This window comes from Poromitra crassiceps, assembly GCF_964638095.1.
Source record: "Poromitra crassiceps genome assembly, chromosome: 14".
Classification (NCBI taxonomy): domain Eukaryota; kingdom Metazoa; phylum Chordata; class Actinopteri; order Beryciformes; family Melamphaidae; genus Poromitra; species Poromitra crassiceps.
The window spans coordinates 14,417,363-14,436,257 of record NC_139633.1 but is presented as its reverse complement, the minus strand read 5'-3'; the positions used below and the strand labels follow the sequence as shown (position 1 = coordinate 14,436,257).

Below are 18,895 nucleotides of genomic sequence, written 5' to 3'. Positions count from 1 at the left end.
GAATAAGTTAACAGGTTCTACTCTTGATCTGTACTACAATGTGTTGGGACATTTTGTATTTTTTTTTTATTGATGTTGGCTTTCTAAACTTAATGTAATTCAGAGTAAGAAATGTGCTGCTGCATTTGTGTATCAGCCAGGACATTCAAATATCAATGCACCACCACCATCATCATCATCATCATCATCATTCAAGTATCTTTGACCAATGCCACATTTTTGTTTGTGTGAGACTGGTCATTTTGGATGTCTTGAGTTTCAGATGAACAATCTTCTGTTGTATTTCTGGACGTGCATTCAAGGGACACTAATTGAAAGACCTCATACACTGAATCCCACTCAAAATCCTCAGACTGAACTTGAATGAGCTATGTAACGGCCCTGCTCCACTACTGTACAGCCATCAGGCGCAACGTAAGCTAGAGACATTGAGGCTACAACAACTTATGCGATTGTATGTTCTGTTGATTATTTAATTTCAATGTAACCTACTTGAATCATTCCCGTTTTAGAAGTATACTGTGAATGCTGTGACCACACTAAGGCATACACTGGCGTGTCATGTTACAGACCTCGGCAACAGTAGATAGACAGGACAGTTGTATCATAATTTCTTATTCAGTGGATCGACTGATCACCAGACCTCAGCTAGATGTACTGATTGAGTTAGAATAGAAAGGTGTATTTGTTTATCGCGGCGCTTCATTTTAATCCTGTGATTGAACTTCACTGCCCGACAAAGGTACAGCTAATTGGTCTAAAATTTGACAGGAAAACAAAATGTAGAAAATATTTGACACTGCTTCCAAAAATTTAATTTATGGCCAAAACGTTAGAAAGGACGCTTCCTGGTATCATGAAAACCAATTATAGCTGTTTTCTACACTACCAGACCTCAATTAGCAAAAGAAAACAAATCTGTTCAAATCATTTGTCAGGTGAAAACTGGAGATTATTATTTTCTAATTCCATTCACTACTGTGACCACTGCACTGCAGATGCATCCCAGTCACCAGGCTGACTGTCATTCCAGCTCCCACCCATTTGATTTCCAACACTGTCTGTGTCTACACATTTATGTTTCTATGTACGGTACTGTATTTTTTTATTTTTTTTTACTTTTATATGGCAATTTCCATATGCAAATAAATAATGTAAATGCTAACGACGTCTAATTAGTTATTTCCTTCATGTAGTTAGTTGGCAGGCTGAATGATACTTTGACATTAGATTGACCAGTCTAAACAGCAGTCAATTCTGTTTCCCTTTTATTTAGGCCGTCTCATTTTGGGAAATGGGGTCCCGCAGTTTGTGTGCATGTGAGCATCTATAGTGTGATGGTTCCCTGCAGCACGGTGACGGTCTGTCCAGCTATGTTCTATAGTGTGATGTTCCCTGCAGCACGGTGACAGTCTGTCCAGCTATGTTCTATAGTGTGATGGCTCCCTGCAGCACGGTGACGGTCTGTCCAGCTATGTTCTATAGTGTGATGGTTCCCTGCAGCACGGTGACGGTCTGTCCAGCTATGTTCTATAGTGTGATGGTTCCCTGCAGCACGGTGACGGTCTGTCCAGCTATGTTGATCCTCCCATCATCCCTCACTTCTAGTTCCAGTTCCCCGCCTCGTCTGGAGCACTGGTAAGCTACACACACACACACACACACACACACAGGAAGACGAATATCAAGTCTAGTCAGTAATAGACTGTTGATAGTGGGAGAGCAGCAGCTAGGTTATACATTTTTGGCTTTGGCCAGTAAGTTTGATCTATCCTATCAGCAATTTTGACATCAAGCCAACCATTATTCCAGTGTTATTCCATTCCAAAATGGAATATAAAAATTTGTAAGTGAAATGATAGCCCATGAGTTAAGTTATATACGCTAATTTCACATCCCAGCCAAATCAGCCATTTTGTGTCTAAAAGGCAGGAAGTAAAACGGGTGCAAGCAAGACATTGATTAGAGCCCCGGGACTGGACCCATTTAGGTGTCCCAGTCCTGGGGCTCTAATCAATGTTTTACTTCCTGCCTTTTAGACACAAAATGGCTGATTTGGCTGGGATCTGAAATAAGCTAATCGGGTTCTAATTTGTTGATAAAATCACAACATTAATTGTGTGATATTGATTGATTATATTAATTACCCAGCATCTTCGTCTTGCCTAGTTTGTCAGACCAGTAACCACCAAGAACCGTATGAGCAGAGCCTGTATGGACAGAAAGGACAAGCCAGGAGTTAGTTATTCTACTGGTACATTTATCATCAACCTTACTGCTAGACAGCAGAGAGGAGGGACAATTTGTGAGTGTGATGATAATCCAGATAGTTTTGCTAGATCATGATCACATTTGTCTTTTATTTGTGGCACAAAATTCAATTCACTATTGCTATACCACTGATTAATTGTGCCATTTCTATAAAGCGTGTGTGCGCACACGTGTGTGTGTGTGTGTGTGTGTGTGTGTGTGTACGCGTTCTCTGTAGTCCTACCAGTAACTGGGTCCTCTGGGATGCCATTCCAAGGAGCAAAAAATCTGGAGTAGAAGTCGTACCCTGGCTGGCAGTCCGGGGATCCTATAGGTGGAAAGATGATGTTTTAATACATGTTTTTCATCCTGGGCTAAGCTGGAGACAGCAGACGTGTACTCTCTGTGGCCCTGTGCTACCTGTCATGGGGTCAGAATGTCAGATCTGTCAGTGCTTTGCTGATTTGACTGGCCTAGCTCTGGATGTGTCGCTCTGGTCTTGATTGGACTGGCCTAGCTCTGGATGTGTCGCTCTGGTCTTGATTGGACTGGCCTAGCTCTGGATGTGTCGCTCTGGTCTTGATTGGACTGGCCTAGCTCTGGATGTGTCGCTCTGGTCTTGATTGGACTGGCCTAGCTCTGGATGTGTCGCTCTGGTCTTGATTGGACTGGCCTAGCTCTGGATGTGTCGCTCTGGTCTTGATTGGACTGGCCTAGCTCTGGATGTGTCGCTCTGGTCTTGATTGGACTGGCCTAGCAGCTCTGGATGTGTCGCTCTGGTCTTGATTGGACTGGCCTAGCTCTGGATGTGTCACTCTGGTATTGATTGGACTGGCCTAGCTCTGGATGTGTCGCTCTGGTCTTGATTGGACTGGCCTAGCTCTGGATGTGTCACTCTGGTATTGATTGGACTGGCCTAGCTCTGGATGTGTCACTCTGGTCTTGATTGGACTGGCCTAGCAGCTCTGGATGTGTCGCTCTGGTCTTGATTGGACTGGCCTAGCTCTGGATGTGTCACTCTGGTCTTGATTGGACTGGCCTAGCTCTGGATGTGTCGCTCTGGTCTTGATTGGACTGGCCTAGCTCTGGATGTGTCGCTCTGGTCTTGATTGGACTGGCCTAGCTCTGGATGGGTCGCTCTGGTCTTGCCCACCTTTCATGGTGACGATGAGTCCTTTCACTTTGCCGCTCCTCTCATTGGACAGAAGAGCCACAGGGTCCACCTTCAGACTGGTCAGAACTGACCTGGAGAAACCATACACACACACACACACACACACACACACACACACACACACACACACAGGTTACATATCCACACTAGAGTTGCATTACCAATAACTGGTGTGTTGATGATGTGTCTTGTTAAATCCAGCAGATGCTCTCCCCCAAAAGACTGAGTAATTCTTCTTCTGGGGGACTCCCCACTAACATGTCTGTGATCGTAAGACTTAACACCAAAAGGTCTAACACCTGTGTGTTTGTTTGTGTGTGTGTGCGTGCGTGCATTCGTTCGTGCGTGCGAACCTGTCACAGCTGTCAGCCAGTCGAACCAGCAGTTTGTTGGTCGTGGAGCTCAGATAGACATCCTGGACTGGGTGGTTCCCGACCGCAGCCTGCAGAGACAGACGCACGCACACACACATGACAAAGCACAGACAGGTGAGCGCACACACACACACACACCAACACAGAAACACAAGAAAGCAGAAACACTGACATGCAGACAGTGAGGCAGGAGCTGGTACTGCAAGAACTTCCACACATCCATACATAGTCAGAGTGAATGATTACTTGCACGGACCGAGAAGGCGTTCACCATATTCTCTTATACTGACCTTGATGATGTCTCTGAACTCATTGGGATCCTGAGAAGGAGAGAAGGTTCAGAATAAACAAGGTTAGAATCAGACACTGTTAATGTTGTGCTTTGCAAAACTTCTGGGAAAAACGTAACTTGGAAATGCATCACTAATGCATCATGAATAGATGGGCGACTTTTACAATGGCTGCCACTGTATCAGGCAGGTGTTTTGGCAAGCCCTTTAAACATAGATGGGTTGCGCTTGACTATCCATTATTCCATTATAGATATCTACAAATGCAATTTGATTACAAATGAGGAATCTGTCTTAGTGCAAGTAAGCAGCATGGCGATCACATCAATACTAGAGGATAAAGCTATATAGAAAAACAGTCAAAACAATCGCATACACACACAAAAACACCTTTAAAATGGCATGATGGGGGGGGGGGTCAAGTCAGGTGGGGGGACCTCAACCAGTTATTGAGTTGATTTGTGTTAAGTTGTGGACCAGTGATGTCATTTGTGCATGAATGACATCACTGGTCCACAACTTAAATCGGCGGAGTGTTCCTTCAATATAGATAGACTGTTGTTGCCTACAGCAGGGATGGGACTGGGTGGGTGTGTTTATTCATCTTGGGTTGGTGAGTTAATTGAAATGTTCATGACTCTATGCTATTTACTCAGTTGCGGGGTGTTGGTTGGGTGTGCTTGATACCATAGAACTTCTCCTCTGCCCTGGGTGGGTACTGGGTAGTTATGCTTGATATCTGTCCCCTTACCTGCCGGGTGGGTGGGTTCAGAGGGAAGTCCATGACGATGCCTTCCCCCCGCTGGGTAACACACAGTTCTCCACTCTTGGTCTCAAACGTCACTGTGGGATTCACATTCTCTGACAGAAGTAACACACACGTTATAAAGGTGCAAACAGGCCTTTAGATGCGAGTCTCAAAGTGTGTGTGTGTGTGCGCGTGCGTGCGTCTTACTCTTATGCTGAAACAGCACTGCTGCAGAGGCCAGAGTGGCATGACCACACAAGTTCACCTCATTGGTCGGTGTGAACCATCGGAGGCGGAACCTGGATCCTGTCAACCAATCACATTGTAAGACAGAACCATACTGACAAAATGTTAGTTAAAAGTTCACTAATTAGATACAGAGTTGAGTTCTGCCATTACAATCGGCAAATATCTAACAGTTTGCAAAGCGTCACAGCCACTCACTGTTGCAGTATCACACTGCAACAGTGTTGTGTATGTGCTAACATTTATTTCATGTCTCCCCTCAGACAGGGTCAGGATACGCCCCAGTGAGGGCATTTGTTGGAAGGAAAAAATGGCAGTTCTTAAATTATTGGAAATTCTGCAACACGAGGAAACAAAAGGACTGTTCAGTGTTTTAATGTTCCCAATGGTATGTTTCCTCTGACAAACAATGACTGTTTACAATGCCAAAAGCCAAACAGACTGGGTTAAATTAACTCTTTATACACTAGAAACTCTTAAGGACACCAAACATGATTCTTCTGTTGGGAATCAATGTGAAGTTACTTTATTTGCATTACCCCTCACTGCCCTCTAGGAGGTGCTACAGGTCCCTGCCCACCAAATCATATCTAACTGTAAACTGCAGAAGAGTGAAATTCCTACAACTGCTGCTTAATTCTTCATAGGTAAATTGCTCTGCTGTCTTGATTTTGGAGGTCCTGTGCCTGATAGACTGCTGTGCTTCTGTTAATTATTTCAAAAAGCATGAATTGGATGAAGGATGGTGTCTCTGCTACATTGTCTTCAACTTTGTTATGCGTATATGTACTGTACTACTCATCTCACTATGCAAGGTTTTTTTCCCCCTTAGCGTATTTTATATATGAGTTGTCAAGGCATTGGGAAGAGTCAAACTCCTTGTACACTATTATGTGTATTTGGCAAAGCAAGCAGATTCTTCAATTTGATTATGTGACTGGAGTCTCCTGATGATATTAAAAAATATATATTTTCTGTTTGTGGTCAACAAGAGATAGGCTATACTAAATTGTTTGTGGTAATAAAATAATGTCTAATTTCATCCCCATTAAAATGAGTCCCTGGTAATAAAACATGGACCCTACAATGCAAAATCTGAGCTGCAGTGAAGTCATGAGATGGGTTGATTCTCCAGATGAAAGCGGTTTCTGGCAAGTTGATCTGTTGAATCCCTATACAGCCAGACTGAACTGGTAGTTATAACCAATAATAAATCACATGTTAATAAATGGATATTAATATCTGACCTGTAGTGAAATTGTCTGCAGGGTTGAGCCTGGTAATGAAAGCTGTTTCTGACAGGTTCATCTCCGCTGCTATCCTCTGGTACAATTCATCGTTAAGCTCCTGCCAGAGACAAACATTATATTAAATGTTATATGCTCAGGCTAACATGTTAGTAAGGAAATTCCACTCTTGTTCTGATGTAAAAAATAATCTCTTTAGGACCTACCCTATTTACACTGCCCCCTTGTGGGTTAAGTATAAAAAAAAAGCTAGCATTAACCAACCGTTTGAATTAAATAGGCATGTAGGACTGTGTAATAAACAAAATGATAGGATAGGAGATCCATAAACTTTACGCTTAAAATAACAATATTCAGTGACAATATTGCTGCAGTGCTGACATCTTATAACTATTCTCAGAGACTGACTTCTTTACAATGACAATGTTGTCATCTGACATCAACGCAGCAGTCTACAATGACCGACAAGCGGTTCCAATAATACTAGGCTACAGTCAAACATTCAAATACTCACATGCATAAGTGGACAAATTGCCGCTGGGTTTCCTTTGAATGGTAAGTTGGTGAATGCATCCACCGTAAACACTGGGATCTCCATTGTGAATAATAATCTATGAATTTAGTTTTTTTTTTTTAACAGTTCGTCAACAAGACTTTTATACAGGGTGAACCTGTGCTGGACTTTGACCAAGCCTCGCGTGAATATCTTTTTCAGTCCACTCCGAGAACAGTTTGCCTAGTCTCGCGACATTATACCTCACAAGTCTCGCGACATTATACCTCACACCGGCAGTTGTGTCACCTGAAGCTCGAGACAGGGGACCGGGGGACAAGAGGAACCGACTGTGAGCTCATCTTTTTCTGACATTAACTTAGTGGCATTTGATATACTTGTGTATCTTTTGATATATGTTGATATTATAAGCGGGTAGGACAGAACTATTTCCCCTTGTACTTTTGACCGATGTGCCCTACAGTTAGCGCTAGCTGCTAGCTCATGGTACCAAGCTAACATTAGCAAGTTAGCCTGGCAACAGCCAGCCAACCGAATGTCTGTCTGCTGACGTGACGTTAGGTAGCATCGCTGCTGGCTCCTGTAAACATGCATAAGGAACGGACGTTAACACCATGTAATGTTACTAAAACAGGTAGCGTTCGCACAATAGGTATTGGCTTGTGATGTTACATTTGCTAAGGTTACGCTAAGCTAACTACAGTTAGAAAACCACAGATGTGGAGGCAAGCAACACAGTTCCAAACAGGGCTAGGTTAGTAAGTTTGGGGGTTCTCTTGCTTTGACCTCTCCATTGCACCTGTTGTCACTTTAATTTGCACCAAAGCAGGTAAAATTGATTCACGATCATTTGTTCTTCCTAAATGGACAGATTGATATCCCTGAAGTTTGACTGACTTGGTGTTATATGCATGTACTGTACGTGATAATAAGTGTTTACTTTATTTGTTTTGAGCAGTATAGAATAATATAAACGATAGGCGTCTTTTGGGAACATGTGTACTGCTGGCTGCAGTGATGCTGGTTCTGCAGAACAGAAATGGCAAACAAAGTAGTCTCATAAGAGCAATGAGTTCATATTAGCTAATGCAAGTTTACAAAAATAGTTTCATAGTTTCTTCAAGTTAATGCATAAGAAAGTGCAGGAAAGTGGCACCCATTGATTGAGGCGTGATGAACAGAACTAGCAGGTCAGGGGATACTGTGTAGGCTAGTGACAAGCCCCCACTATTTGGAGATACCCCTACCGGAGGTAGAACAAACAATGTTTTTCCTCATCTCTAAGGTCTCCCATATATTAAATTGATTCATGTGTAAAAATTTAACCAAAAATGCTTAAATTGATAGATATTGTTATTACACCCCAAAACAAAAATCTAGCCTGCCCGTATGGGAGTTGAGGCATATAAACTCTTGTAGATTAATTATACAGGCTTTGAGAGCTTTCAAACTTGACATGCTAGCTTAACATATAGGGGGGACATTTATGTGAATATCTTGATGCATGTAGGAAATATAGAGCTATGAACACATAACTAAAATAAGCGGAAATGTAAAAAATGAATATCTATGCAGAATGTTCTCATTTACTTTGTAGTAACTCTGCCATAGACTGTAATAGAAACATATATGAGGGCTTGGTGGAAAGGTGTGGTTGTACTGTATCCAGCAATGGCACATGTGTAAATGTACCTTGCATGCTCAAAGAGTTACATCACTGGGAGCTAGCCCCATTTGTGATGCTGTCCCCCTCCGGGACAGCGTCACATACATGTTACTATCGTGCATATGAGGTTAAAGCGGTTTCTTACCCGTTTCCGACGTCTTGTCGCAGGTTTGTAGGTCTTATATTCCTCTTGCATGTCAGAGTAGTTTGTTCCACGGTGTAACATGCTATTCCGCGGTCAAACAGTTTAAAAGTATTTCGACAGCCTGTGCTGAATTCACAGCCGAGTGTGTTTTATATCACTATCATGGTGCACCTCTCGCACGTGGCCAGCAAACAACATTGCAGTCACACATACGGCAGCGCAGTGAACAATTGCATTACACCTGCGAAGCAAAACATGCCATGAAATACTCAAACTCTCCAGGTTCCTGTCGGCACTGGGCTGTCTGTCTCTCCTCTCCTCTCCTAAACTCGGCACAGGCTGTCGAAAGACTGCTTCTGCTTTTTAAACGGTTGTTTCACCATTAAATATCATCTAACACCACCACGGACAAATTACTCTGACATCCAAGAGGAATGTAAGATCTTCAAACCTGCGACAAGACGGTGGAAACGGGTGAGAAACCGTTTTAACCACTTCGTATCTCATATTCACGATAGTAACGTTATGTGACGCTGTCGCGGAGCCAATTTGGCGATGCAACCGAGGAACAAAGGGGGGCTAACTGCTGGGAGCAAAGTGCTATTTGATGCTATTTGATGGGTTTTAGCCAAGTATCTGATTGTACTAATATACAAATATTGCTGGATTTATTGACATAATTGAATGTGTTGTGCTCCTTGTGGCAGTGAGAATGTCTTTGAACGAGGAGGGTTATGTGGTGAGGATCAGAGGACTGCCCTGGTCCTGCACTCAGGAGGAGGTGGCCAGCTTCTTCTCTGGTTAGAAGAACACACACACACATTTTTTAGTTAGTTTTGTAAGCAAATGTCGTAAGATGGCTCTCCTGCACAACGAGTTTATCTTTTATGCCAGGAATGTGTTTCTAAGAGAAGGACGGCATCACTTTTTGGAAATCTCAGTCAACCTTATTTGTGTGCAGACTGTGACATCGTGGGGAAGATCAACGGGGTGTGCTTCACCTTCTCTAAAGAAGGCCGTCCTAGCGGAGAAGCCTTTGTCGAGCTGACAACAGCTGACGATTTCAAGACCGCCATCGCCAAGGACCGCAAATACATGGGACACCGATACATAGAAGGTGGGCTAAATAGATGTTTATAACCGATCGATGGACCAATGAGAGGTGGTGCACTTATCTGATATTTTGTGTGTGTGTGTGTGTGTGTGTATCAGTGTTCAAGTCAAACCGTAGTGAGATGGACTGGGTGTTGAAACGTAGCGGCACTGCTGAGTATCTTGACGGCTGCATGCTGAAACTCAGAGGCCTGCCGTTTGGCTGCAGCAAGGAAGAGATCGTTCAGTTCTTCTCAGGTACACACACCTACAAGCACACGCACACACATTTTGTCCTTCCAGTTTTGTCTAATTTCACTGTTGTTTTTTGTATAATTTCTCTCAGGTGCTCACACACACACACACACACAAACAAACACACTAGGGTTGCAAATTAAATTCTTTAACCGATAGTGGAACACGTTACCAATCAGTGGTCGGTTAACCATTAACTGTCTAGGCTTGCACTATGCTTAATTTTAAATGACCAGATATGGTCATGTCAATCTGCAAAAAGTCAGAAAGGAAATTCGATTGGTGATCGATTAAGTCCATTACATTATCTGATAAGCAAGGTAGTACTCCAGTGGAAGATGTCTGGCTTCTTACACGTGTATTTGTCCAACCAGACAAGTTTGCTTACTAGGGGTGGGAATCACCAGATGCCCACGATACGATACTAAAACGATACTTGAGTCACGATACGATAGTATTGCGATATTGCGATATATTGAATATTGCGATATTTCGATATATTGTGTAACTCCTTTTCCTACCTTTTCCTTGACCTCACCAGAAGTAAAACATGCAGTTTTTTTGTTTTGTTTTGTTTTTGCCCCACACGTAGGCTACATTATTAAGCTTCTCTGGACACAATACGCCACTGCAGGTGCGGACTGCAATATCAGGCGCTTTGGGCAGATGCCCGGTGGCCTGGCCTGGCATGGCCTGCAAATTTTCTTTTTTTTTCTCTTTTTAAATAATATCGATACTTGGCGTCCACACATCGATACAATATCGCCAGGCAAAATATTGTGATACTATGGTGTATCGATTTTTCCCCCCACCCCTATTGCTTACCAAGTTACATCGTGTTTGTCATTGACCTCCGAGTTTGTGACTTTTTGGTCCATCTGCATTGCTTCAACATGTCCATGTGGCATGGCCTTAAGGCCTGATGTATGTTTGTTCTTCGTTTGTTATCTTAGTATATTTGTGTGTTGATTAATGTCTCCTTGCCATGATTTTTCTTAGTCTCACCATGTTAGTAATGTTAACACATTATTTACTGTATTTGTCATATTATGACCGTAGACAGTGTGCTGTCTTGTCTTATGGGGGAGTTGAAGATGGGATGGGTTGGGCCGGGCGGAGACGGTCCCAGGACACTGATCTGGGGTCAGCGCTGTGTTTCAGCTCCCTGACAGCCTCAGCCTCTTCTTACGAGGAGAGCTAACACCACAGAATTAGAATGGATACAGAGGGCATTCCTATTCAATCTCAAATAATGATTATTTGTCTGGTCTGGTGACCTTTCGATACTCTAAGAGCATTGATGTATGAAACCCCAACAAGCAAAGGTATTATTTGGCTAAAGTTTCCAAATTTGGCTACATTGAGCATCACAATTTTCCGACTCATGAATCATGCATGAAACAATGCTAATTTCCATGAACATTATTCAATTCTTTATTGTACCAAAGGATAATGCTGAGACGGTGTCCTTTGTATCCATTCTAATGCTATGGATGACGCTGACTCCAGACCAGTGTTTGTGTAACCCCAGTGCTGTGAGATGCCCCTTTTAATCCAGTCTTATTAGTTATTACAGCTATTATCACTTATTGACTGTTATTATTTTATATTACAATAAGCTGCAGTGATGCAGTGGGTGTTGTTCTATTCATCTATCTATCTACCTACCTACCTACTTACTACCTACCTATCTATCTATGTATTTATGTGTGCTTGGGTTGAAGGGTTGAGAATCGTGCCAAATGGGATTACTCTGCCAGTGGACTACCAGGGGAGGAGCACAGGGGAAGCCTTCGTGCAGTTTGCCTCAAAGGAGATAGCAGAAAAGGCTCTGGGGAAACACAAGGAAAGAATAGGGCACAGGTGGGACAGATGGGAAAGGGACGGGATGGATTGGGTTGGGCTTCTATTTTAGTAATTACGGGGGGGTCATTTTAGAGTAATTATGGTAAAATTGGGATGGGTTCTATTGTGATACTATCTGGTTGAATGATTGAAGGATGGGTTAGACTGTTATATTAAAAAAATATATAATATATATAGAAAATTGTGATAAATTATGGATTGTTATGATATTGATGGTACATTATTAATTGGGTGGGTAATATCATATTTGTTAAATTGCTAATGGGGTGATTTAAATGATAGTAATTATGCTGACATTATTTTACATATTGAGGGTGAAGGGTAATGTATCTCTGGTGAGGTGATGGTATGATAATTGTATGCCACAGACTGTTTAACTGGTGGGCATTTAAGACCTGGGGCTCTATCTAATGGGATTATAACTGCATATGGGTATATATAGGATAGGTGTATGGGTGATTTGGTTATCTCCTTTCATACATGTATCATACAGATAGTTTAATTGAGAAGAGGGGAGTACAGCAGGGCATACAGCAGAGGACAGTCAAGGTGCAGCCTCTATATATAAAAAATTAGATCAAACTCCATTCTGATGTAACTACTAACTATGGAAAGCTGTGCTGCCATGTTAAGATCAGCGGTAAATCATTAATTAAATAATAATAATAATATAATGTAATGTAATAATAAATAAAAGCCTAATAAGCATTTCCTTGACTACAGTGTTATTAGCAGCGCTGAGATGGGCGTCGCTAAAGTTAAAAATCCTCCGCTGCAGCATTAAGTGTAGAAATACTGATGGAGAGTTTAAGGAGGTTGTAGTTTTGCCATAATGGAGCAGTTTTGTGGAGCTAACTTGGTATAAAAAAGGTAGTGACCAAACTCTTTATCAATGGCCATGGGCTAAGCCTTTCAATGCCATCCAGACACTTCTGGGTTAAAGTTAATTAATCCTGTTTTAATAGGCTGTTAAGGACAGGTAGTCAGGTAATGCAGGGTAATTTAAGATCATTGTCTTTTGTCTGCACATGTTCTCTATAAATCAAATGATGCTTATAACCTGGGCTAAGCCATTTCTACACCATAACGCTCCCTTCTGTCCCCATGGGCCTCTCCTATTCCAGGTACATAGAGATTTTTAAGAGCAGCCGCAGTGAGATCAGAGCCTACTATGAGATGCCCCGACGCGGGATGGGGGGCCAGGGCCAGAGACCGGGGCCCTATGATAGGCCCATGATGGGGGGCCCCAGAGGAGGGTTCTTTGGTCCCGGGCCCGGCCGTGGAGGGGCACTAATGGACACCATGAGGAGTGGAGGAGGCTATGGAGGAGGTAAGCTGGGGTTTTCCTGTATCGAGTATCTTCTGGTGGTCGCCAAATCCTAACTGGAGAGCACCTATTAAGAAGCTGCCAGAAGGTAAAAATATATATAATCTAGTCCTGTAAAATGTGATTTTAAATGTTTTTTTAATGAGAAGCAGTATGACGAGCATTGTTAAGCATGTCCTAATAATTTTGTTAAATATATGTACAGATACCTATGCCTCAATTTTATACAATAATTTAATACAATCGATTTTTAGACCTTTACTATTATGTTTTGGTTCCTGCCTGGTTCAGTTTTGCATCACTGTCAAAGTTTCATATTGGTTAATTATTATAAAACAAGGACACACAGTGTCATAGACGCAAAGTATGGCACCATACACCGGTGGCACACCTGGATAAGATAAAAAATACCATAAACATGTCACTCGATTTTTGAGCTTTTCTTTATTTCTCTGTCTCCTTCTTTCTGTCTGTTTCCATTGCCCTCTGTGTCCAGGCTATAGTGGCTTTGACAACTACAATGGCTTCAACAATTACTGTTTTGGCAATGGCATGTTTGATGACCGGGTGAGAGGAGAGAGGGGAGGAAGAGGTAAAGTCCATATTTATTTACCCGCCCACTAAAGGCTGGCGTTTACACATACTGATCTGTGTTTTAAAATCCTATTCTGGAAATGCAATATTAGGTGGTGGGCCGAGGGCCGCTCTCTGCTTTATAGTATATATATATATATATATATATATATATATATATATAATATTAGTTTTTGAAATGATCGATCCTCATTGAAAGTTTAGATGCTTTATTTCCCCAGGCAGGCAGACCCTATGACTTTGACTGGATTTGATTTTGGTAGGTATTTGATATAATGCATGCTGTTAGTGACAGCAGTTTGATAGTCACATCATCCCTCTATCTGAAGATTATTCTTCATATCAACAAAACCTGTGGACTCAAAGTGGCTGCAACAACATAAAAGCTAGAATTATGTGTGTATTGCACCTGAATCACAACATCTTCCATACTTTATATACATTTATGAAAATATATGTTCAAACCAAAGCTGCCAACAAATTATTTTAGACTCCATGGAATTATTTGTCATCATACATAAAATATTGTGTCCACTATCAATGGGGATCGATCAACAACACGAAAAGACCATCGGCCCGCAGTCAATATGGCAACCACATGTTTTTTAACCAGTTTCATTATGACTAGAACGTTGGTCCCCATTAGTTTACTCCATTTCAAATGCATAGAAAGTACTATTGGTGTGTGTGTGTGTGTGTGTGTGTGTGTGTGTGTGTGTGTGTGTAGGGATGGGGGGCCATGGCTATGGTGGGACAAGTGACACTGGCTCAGGCTTCCACAATGGCCATTTTGTCCATATGAGGGGTCTGCCATTCCGTGCTACAGAAGGAGACATTGCTAAAGTAACACAGACACACACACACACACACACACACACACACACACACGTAGCACTGATCAAACACAAGATCATATCTCTTGAAAGATTTCTGATGATGAGACACTTGGGAGCTACATTTATTATTTGACCATTCATTTGGTTCTATGTCTGTGTGCCCGTGTTTTCTATTTATGTATCTAATGTATATTGTTGTTTGTCAGTATCACTTACTGTATAACCAGCAACTAAGTCCATTTGTATTTACAACATTTGGATAAACATTCTCAATGTTAGTAGTGATCCGTTCTTGTGCGTCTGTCTTCTTGTGTGTGTGTGTATGTCTGTATTTGTCTGCATGTGTGTGTGTGTTTTAGTTCTTTGCTCCTTTGAGTCTACTGAGGGTCCACATTGATGTGGCTCCAAACGGCAAGTCGACTGGAGAGGCAGATGTGGAGTTCCGCTCCCACGAAGACGCTGTGGCGGCCATGTCCAAGGACAAGAACCACATGCGTGCGTCCTCTCCCCCTTTTCTACCTCCACACTTAGGTTGCTTTACGCTACGATGCTATGCCAGCCCACGTAAAAACTACTAGTGGACCAGCTACAAAAGCAAAATAACTGGATAAACTCAACAGCGCTATGGTCTCTGTAGGTTGTTTTCATGTTTAGGGCTTTCTTGGCTACACATTAGTGATGTGCAAGACCCACACAATCCCAACCCATTATGAGAGTCAGGCGGGGGATCTGAACACAATGTGAGCCAGGCTACCTCCAGATGTGGTCCGGAAGTTATCACATCCTGATCACGATGCATTTACACCTTGCATTAGCATGCATTTTTCCTTATCCAGATAACATCCAGATCATTTATTCGGATACAGGTCACATTTAAAAACCCAGGTGTGTCAGTTACTTAATGCTGCTTTGTCACTTTCTGACCCGCACCTGCAATATGTATTTATTGATATGACCAAAACCACACAACCTACGGGACCCACAGGTTTTGGATCAACCCGCACATCACTACTACAGACACAATCCTGGTGTTACACCTGTTCAAACCATTTAGCTCAGTGGTTCAAACCGATGAAACCAATTCAGAAGCCCTAATGCTTAGGAAAGACCTGTAAGTCATGCAGAACTTCATGGAAGGATAAAAAAGTATTTATCATGACATTATTAGAGGCTGAATATTTAACATTGTTGTTGGTAGTTTGAAAAGTGTGGACTAGCTATAAGTTAAATAGTCAGAAGAAACCCAGGTTCTTTGATAGATGGGTTGATTGATTAATTGATATTGTCCTCTCCACTCCACAGAGCACCGCTATATTGAGCTGTTTCTCAACTCAACAGCCAGCGGAGCAGCCGAAATGAGTGAGTTTTTAATCAAACGTCTTACGCACATCCACTTTCTTTGGTGCAGAGCCAAACTGTATTAACAGAAGTCCAGTGAGAAGGAGGGCTCGCAACACAAGTTTCTTCTACTCCAAAAACAAAATGTATTTGACGTTTCGATCAAAGTTGGATCTTCGTCAGGTCATGTGAAACATGCATGCCAGGAAGAAACTGAGCCGCCCTCCTCACTATGAGTGAGTTTCTATCAACTTTATTTGTGTTAAATAACTTCTGGTCACCTTTAATTGTTATTTTATTATATATTTTATTCCACATGGCAGTGGCCATTTTACATTTCTTCTGGTAACAGAGTGTGTTGTATTACTCATTTTATAGAAATCTAAAGATGAATTGCTGTTATCTGTACATTATCGCGTATACTTTGTAAAATGTTAATTTTCATTCAGTTATGATTTCTAACATAGTACAGAGGCGTGTAGCAGATATCGTACCTCTCATGATCATAGTCACAGACACAAATGGAGTGTGTTTGTGGTAGATCATCTGTGTCCCTGGTGTATTTTACTGAAGACTTTTGTCCAACTGGAAAATCCCATTTCTTGAAATCCCCACTTCAGACAGATGACTGTGAAAAAGCAATTAAATTACCGTATTTATGTTTTTAACAATTTGGTAAATCAAATTATGGGTTTGTGTCTTGTGATCTCGTAGTCACATCAACTCAACAATGTGTCAATATCGACAACACTTTGGAAACTATTTTATCATCATTTTTACTCTGACCTGTCTTTGGAAATACCCCTCAGGTCGTGGTGGAGGTGGTTACTATGGTAACTCAGGAGGAGGCAGAGACTCGCGGGGCAGTGGGCTGCGAGGCGCATACTGATGACATCATCACACTCTTCCAGCCCATCCTGATGTTTGTTTCATGCCTCTCGAAGGCCTCATTTACTCATCAGACATTTCAAAGCAGAAGAGCTGCTCAGAAGACACTAGAGTCTCAGAAAAGTCACCCCTCTGCTTTTAAAAGGTTTAACTGTTTGTATTCAGGGTTGCCATATTCAGTTGGAGCCGACCCAGGTAGAGAACCTGTCCGATGGTAACAGTTGGCAGTTTAAATAAAAATTCCAAGGCACTATCTGTTCTTATAAAAAACATGTTTTTAAACTTTTTTTTTTTTACTTGGTAAGAATGGTGATTGAATTTATACTGATTTCACCTGACATTGCACTTCCCAACTGGCTGTTTGCCTCTCTCCCAGTAAGCTGTGTACTAAATTAACCTGTAAATACAAAAAGGGGCGAATGATGGCAACAAACTCTGATTTGAACATTAGAAGTGACTTTAGACAAGCTTGCCTGCTTTGAAACGTTTGGTGAATGTGAGCCAGTGTGTTTTCTATGAATGTTTTCACATCATGTTCATTACAAAAACAAACAAAAACTAAGATGAATATTATATTCCACTCTCAAAGAGCGGAAGTTAAAAAAAGAAGAAGAAAATCTCTATATTTGAGCTGTAAAATAGCTTACGCAGCTGTTGTACATTTTGCCGAATAAATTTTTATATTTAATTCTGTGTTCTTGACTGTGTGTACATATTAACCTTTTAAAGATTTTAATCTACTTGTGGGAAATTGTCAAATGAAGCATTGAATTGAAAACACATTTAATTCTGGACCTAAATGGATAATTCAATGTGGATGGACATTAAAATATCAAATGAAAGATGTTGCACCAGTAGTCCATCCCATAGAACAGTGTTTCTCTATCACATCCCATAGAGATATATCTCTTATCACATCTATATCCCATAGATATATCTCTATCACATATATATCCCAGAGATGAACAGTGTATCTCTATCACATCTATATCCCATAGAGATATATCTATCACATCTATATCCCATAGAGATGAACAGTGTATCTCTATCACATCTATATCCCACAGAGATAAACTATCACACTTGATCCAGTGACATCACTGATGTCATGGACATTGTGACATGACAATTGCTCAAGTGACCAATAATGTTACACAACTGGCAGCATTTATTAAGCTAAAGAACATACTGATTGACATGTACAGTATATACACGCAGTGGAATCAACACTGTACAAATCCCAATCATAGTTGGGATGGATTACATGAGTGACACTACAAAAAAAATAACTTTTCATTTTAGGCCTGGGCTCAATTCAGATTAAATTCAATCGTTTTAAAATTAGAACAGAAGCCCAACTTAATTTTATGACATTCTCAGTTGCTTCATAATAGACAGGATATGATAATATCATATGTATGACAATATGTAAAAGTACTTGAGGGGGGGGATCCACCCCCTGAAATTAACTGAACCCAGGCCTGATTCAATGCTTCATGGGAGTATTTCCTCTTTTTTTTTTAACCACAGGTTGTAAACATTGTATACGAGTACAAAACCAGAATGTACAACAATGGTAACATCATAGAAGTGGATCAACCTGCTTTAGTAATGCGAAGGCCACTACAGACCTTTTCCTGTATACTTTACAATCATCAAAATATATCTATGACATGAGTTGTAAGTTGTAACCCAAAATGTGTCCCCTAGATTAGAACCTTTTACCAGAGCATTTCCTTGAGCCTACTGCCAGCTAGAAAGGGAACCTCCTTCCAAACCCCTCCCAGGAATGGAGCTACTGAGCAGTGCTCAAATGTATGTGGGACTTCTACAATGGCTCCATCAACACAGAGCAGAACTGACTTCAAGTGGTTAGAGAAGGTTCAACCATTCCCTGTGCAGCTCGTCCCATGATTAACTCCCTGGAACTTGAAGAAAAAGTACAAATTCATGTGCATCAAACAACATAGAATCATAGAACATAAATACTCTCAAATCAATCAATTGTTACAAGCAATACAGGATTGGCAAATTTCAAAACATAC

The 18,895-nt window shown here is 41.4% G+C and overlaps 2 protein-coding genes across 2 annotated transcripts; one reads left to right on the top strand and one right to left on the bottom strand.

Moving 5' to 3' along the window:
- Positions 1-1,424: 1,424 nt before the first annotated feature.
- Positions 1,425-6,927, bottom strand: LOC310789567 (phenazine biosynthesis-like domain-containing protein 1; the record flags this gene model as incomplete). Its single annotated transcript, XM_083651209.1, has 10 exons — positions 1,425-1,643; positions 2,148-2,210; positions 2,495-2,578; positions 3,404-3,495; positions 3,778-3,866; positions 4,089-4,118; positions 4,840-4,949; positions 5,044-5,142; positions 6,330-6,429; positions 6,844-6,927. The coding sequence occupies 10 exons, from the start codon at positions 6,925-6,927 to the stop codon at positions 1,531-1,533; spliced, it is 864 nt and encodes a 287-aa protein (XP_083507335.1). The 3' UTR covers positions 1,425-1,530.
- A 207-nt stretch (positions 6,928-7,134) lies between these two features.
- On the top strand, positions 7,135-17,454 carry hnrnph3 (heterogeneous nuclear ribonucleoprotein H3 (2H9)). Its single transcript, XM_083650488.1, has 11 exons — positions 7,135-7,174; positions 9,362-9,454; positions 9,616-9,771; positions 9,867-10,004; positions 11,726-11,864; positions 12,992-13,197; positions 13,691-13,786; positions 14,516-14,631; positions 14,984-15,119; positions 15,927-15,983; positions 16,772-17,454. The coding sequence occupies exons 2-11, from the start codon at positions 9,367-9,369 to the stop codon at positions 16,849-16,851; spliced, it is 1,212 nt and encodes a 403-aa protein (XP_083506614.1). The 5' UTR covers positions 7,135-7,174; positions 9,362-9,366; the 3' UTR covers positions 16,852-17,454.
- The last annotated feature ends 1,441 nt before the right edge of the window (positions 17,455-18,895 follow it).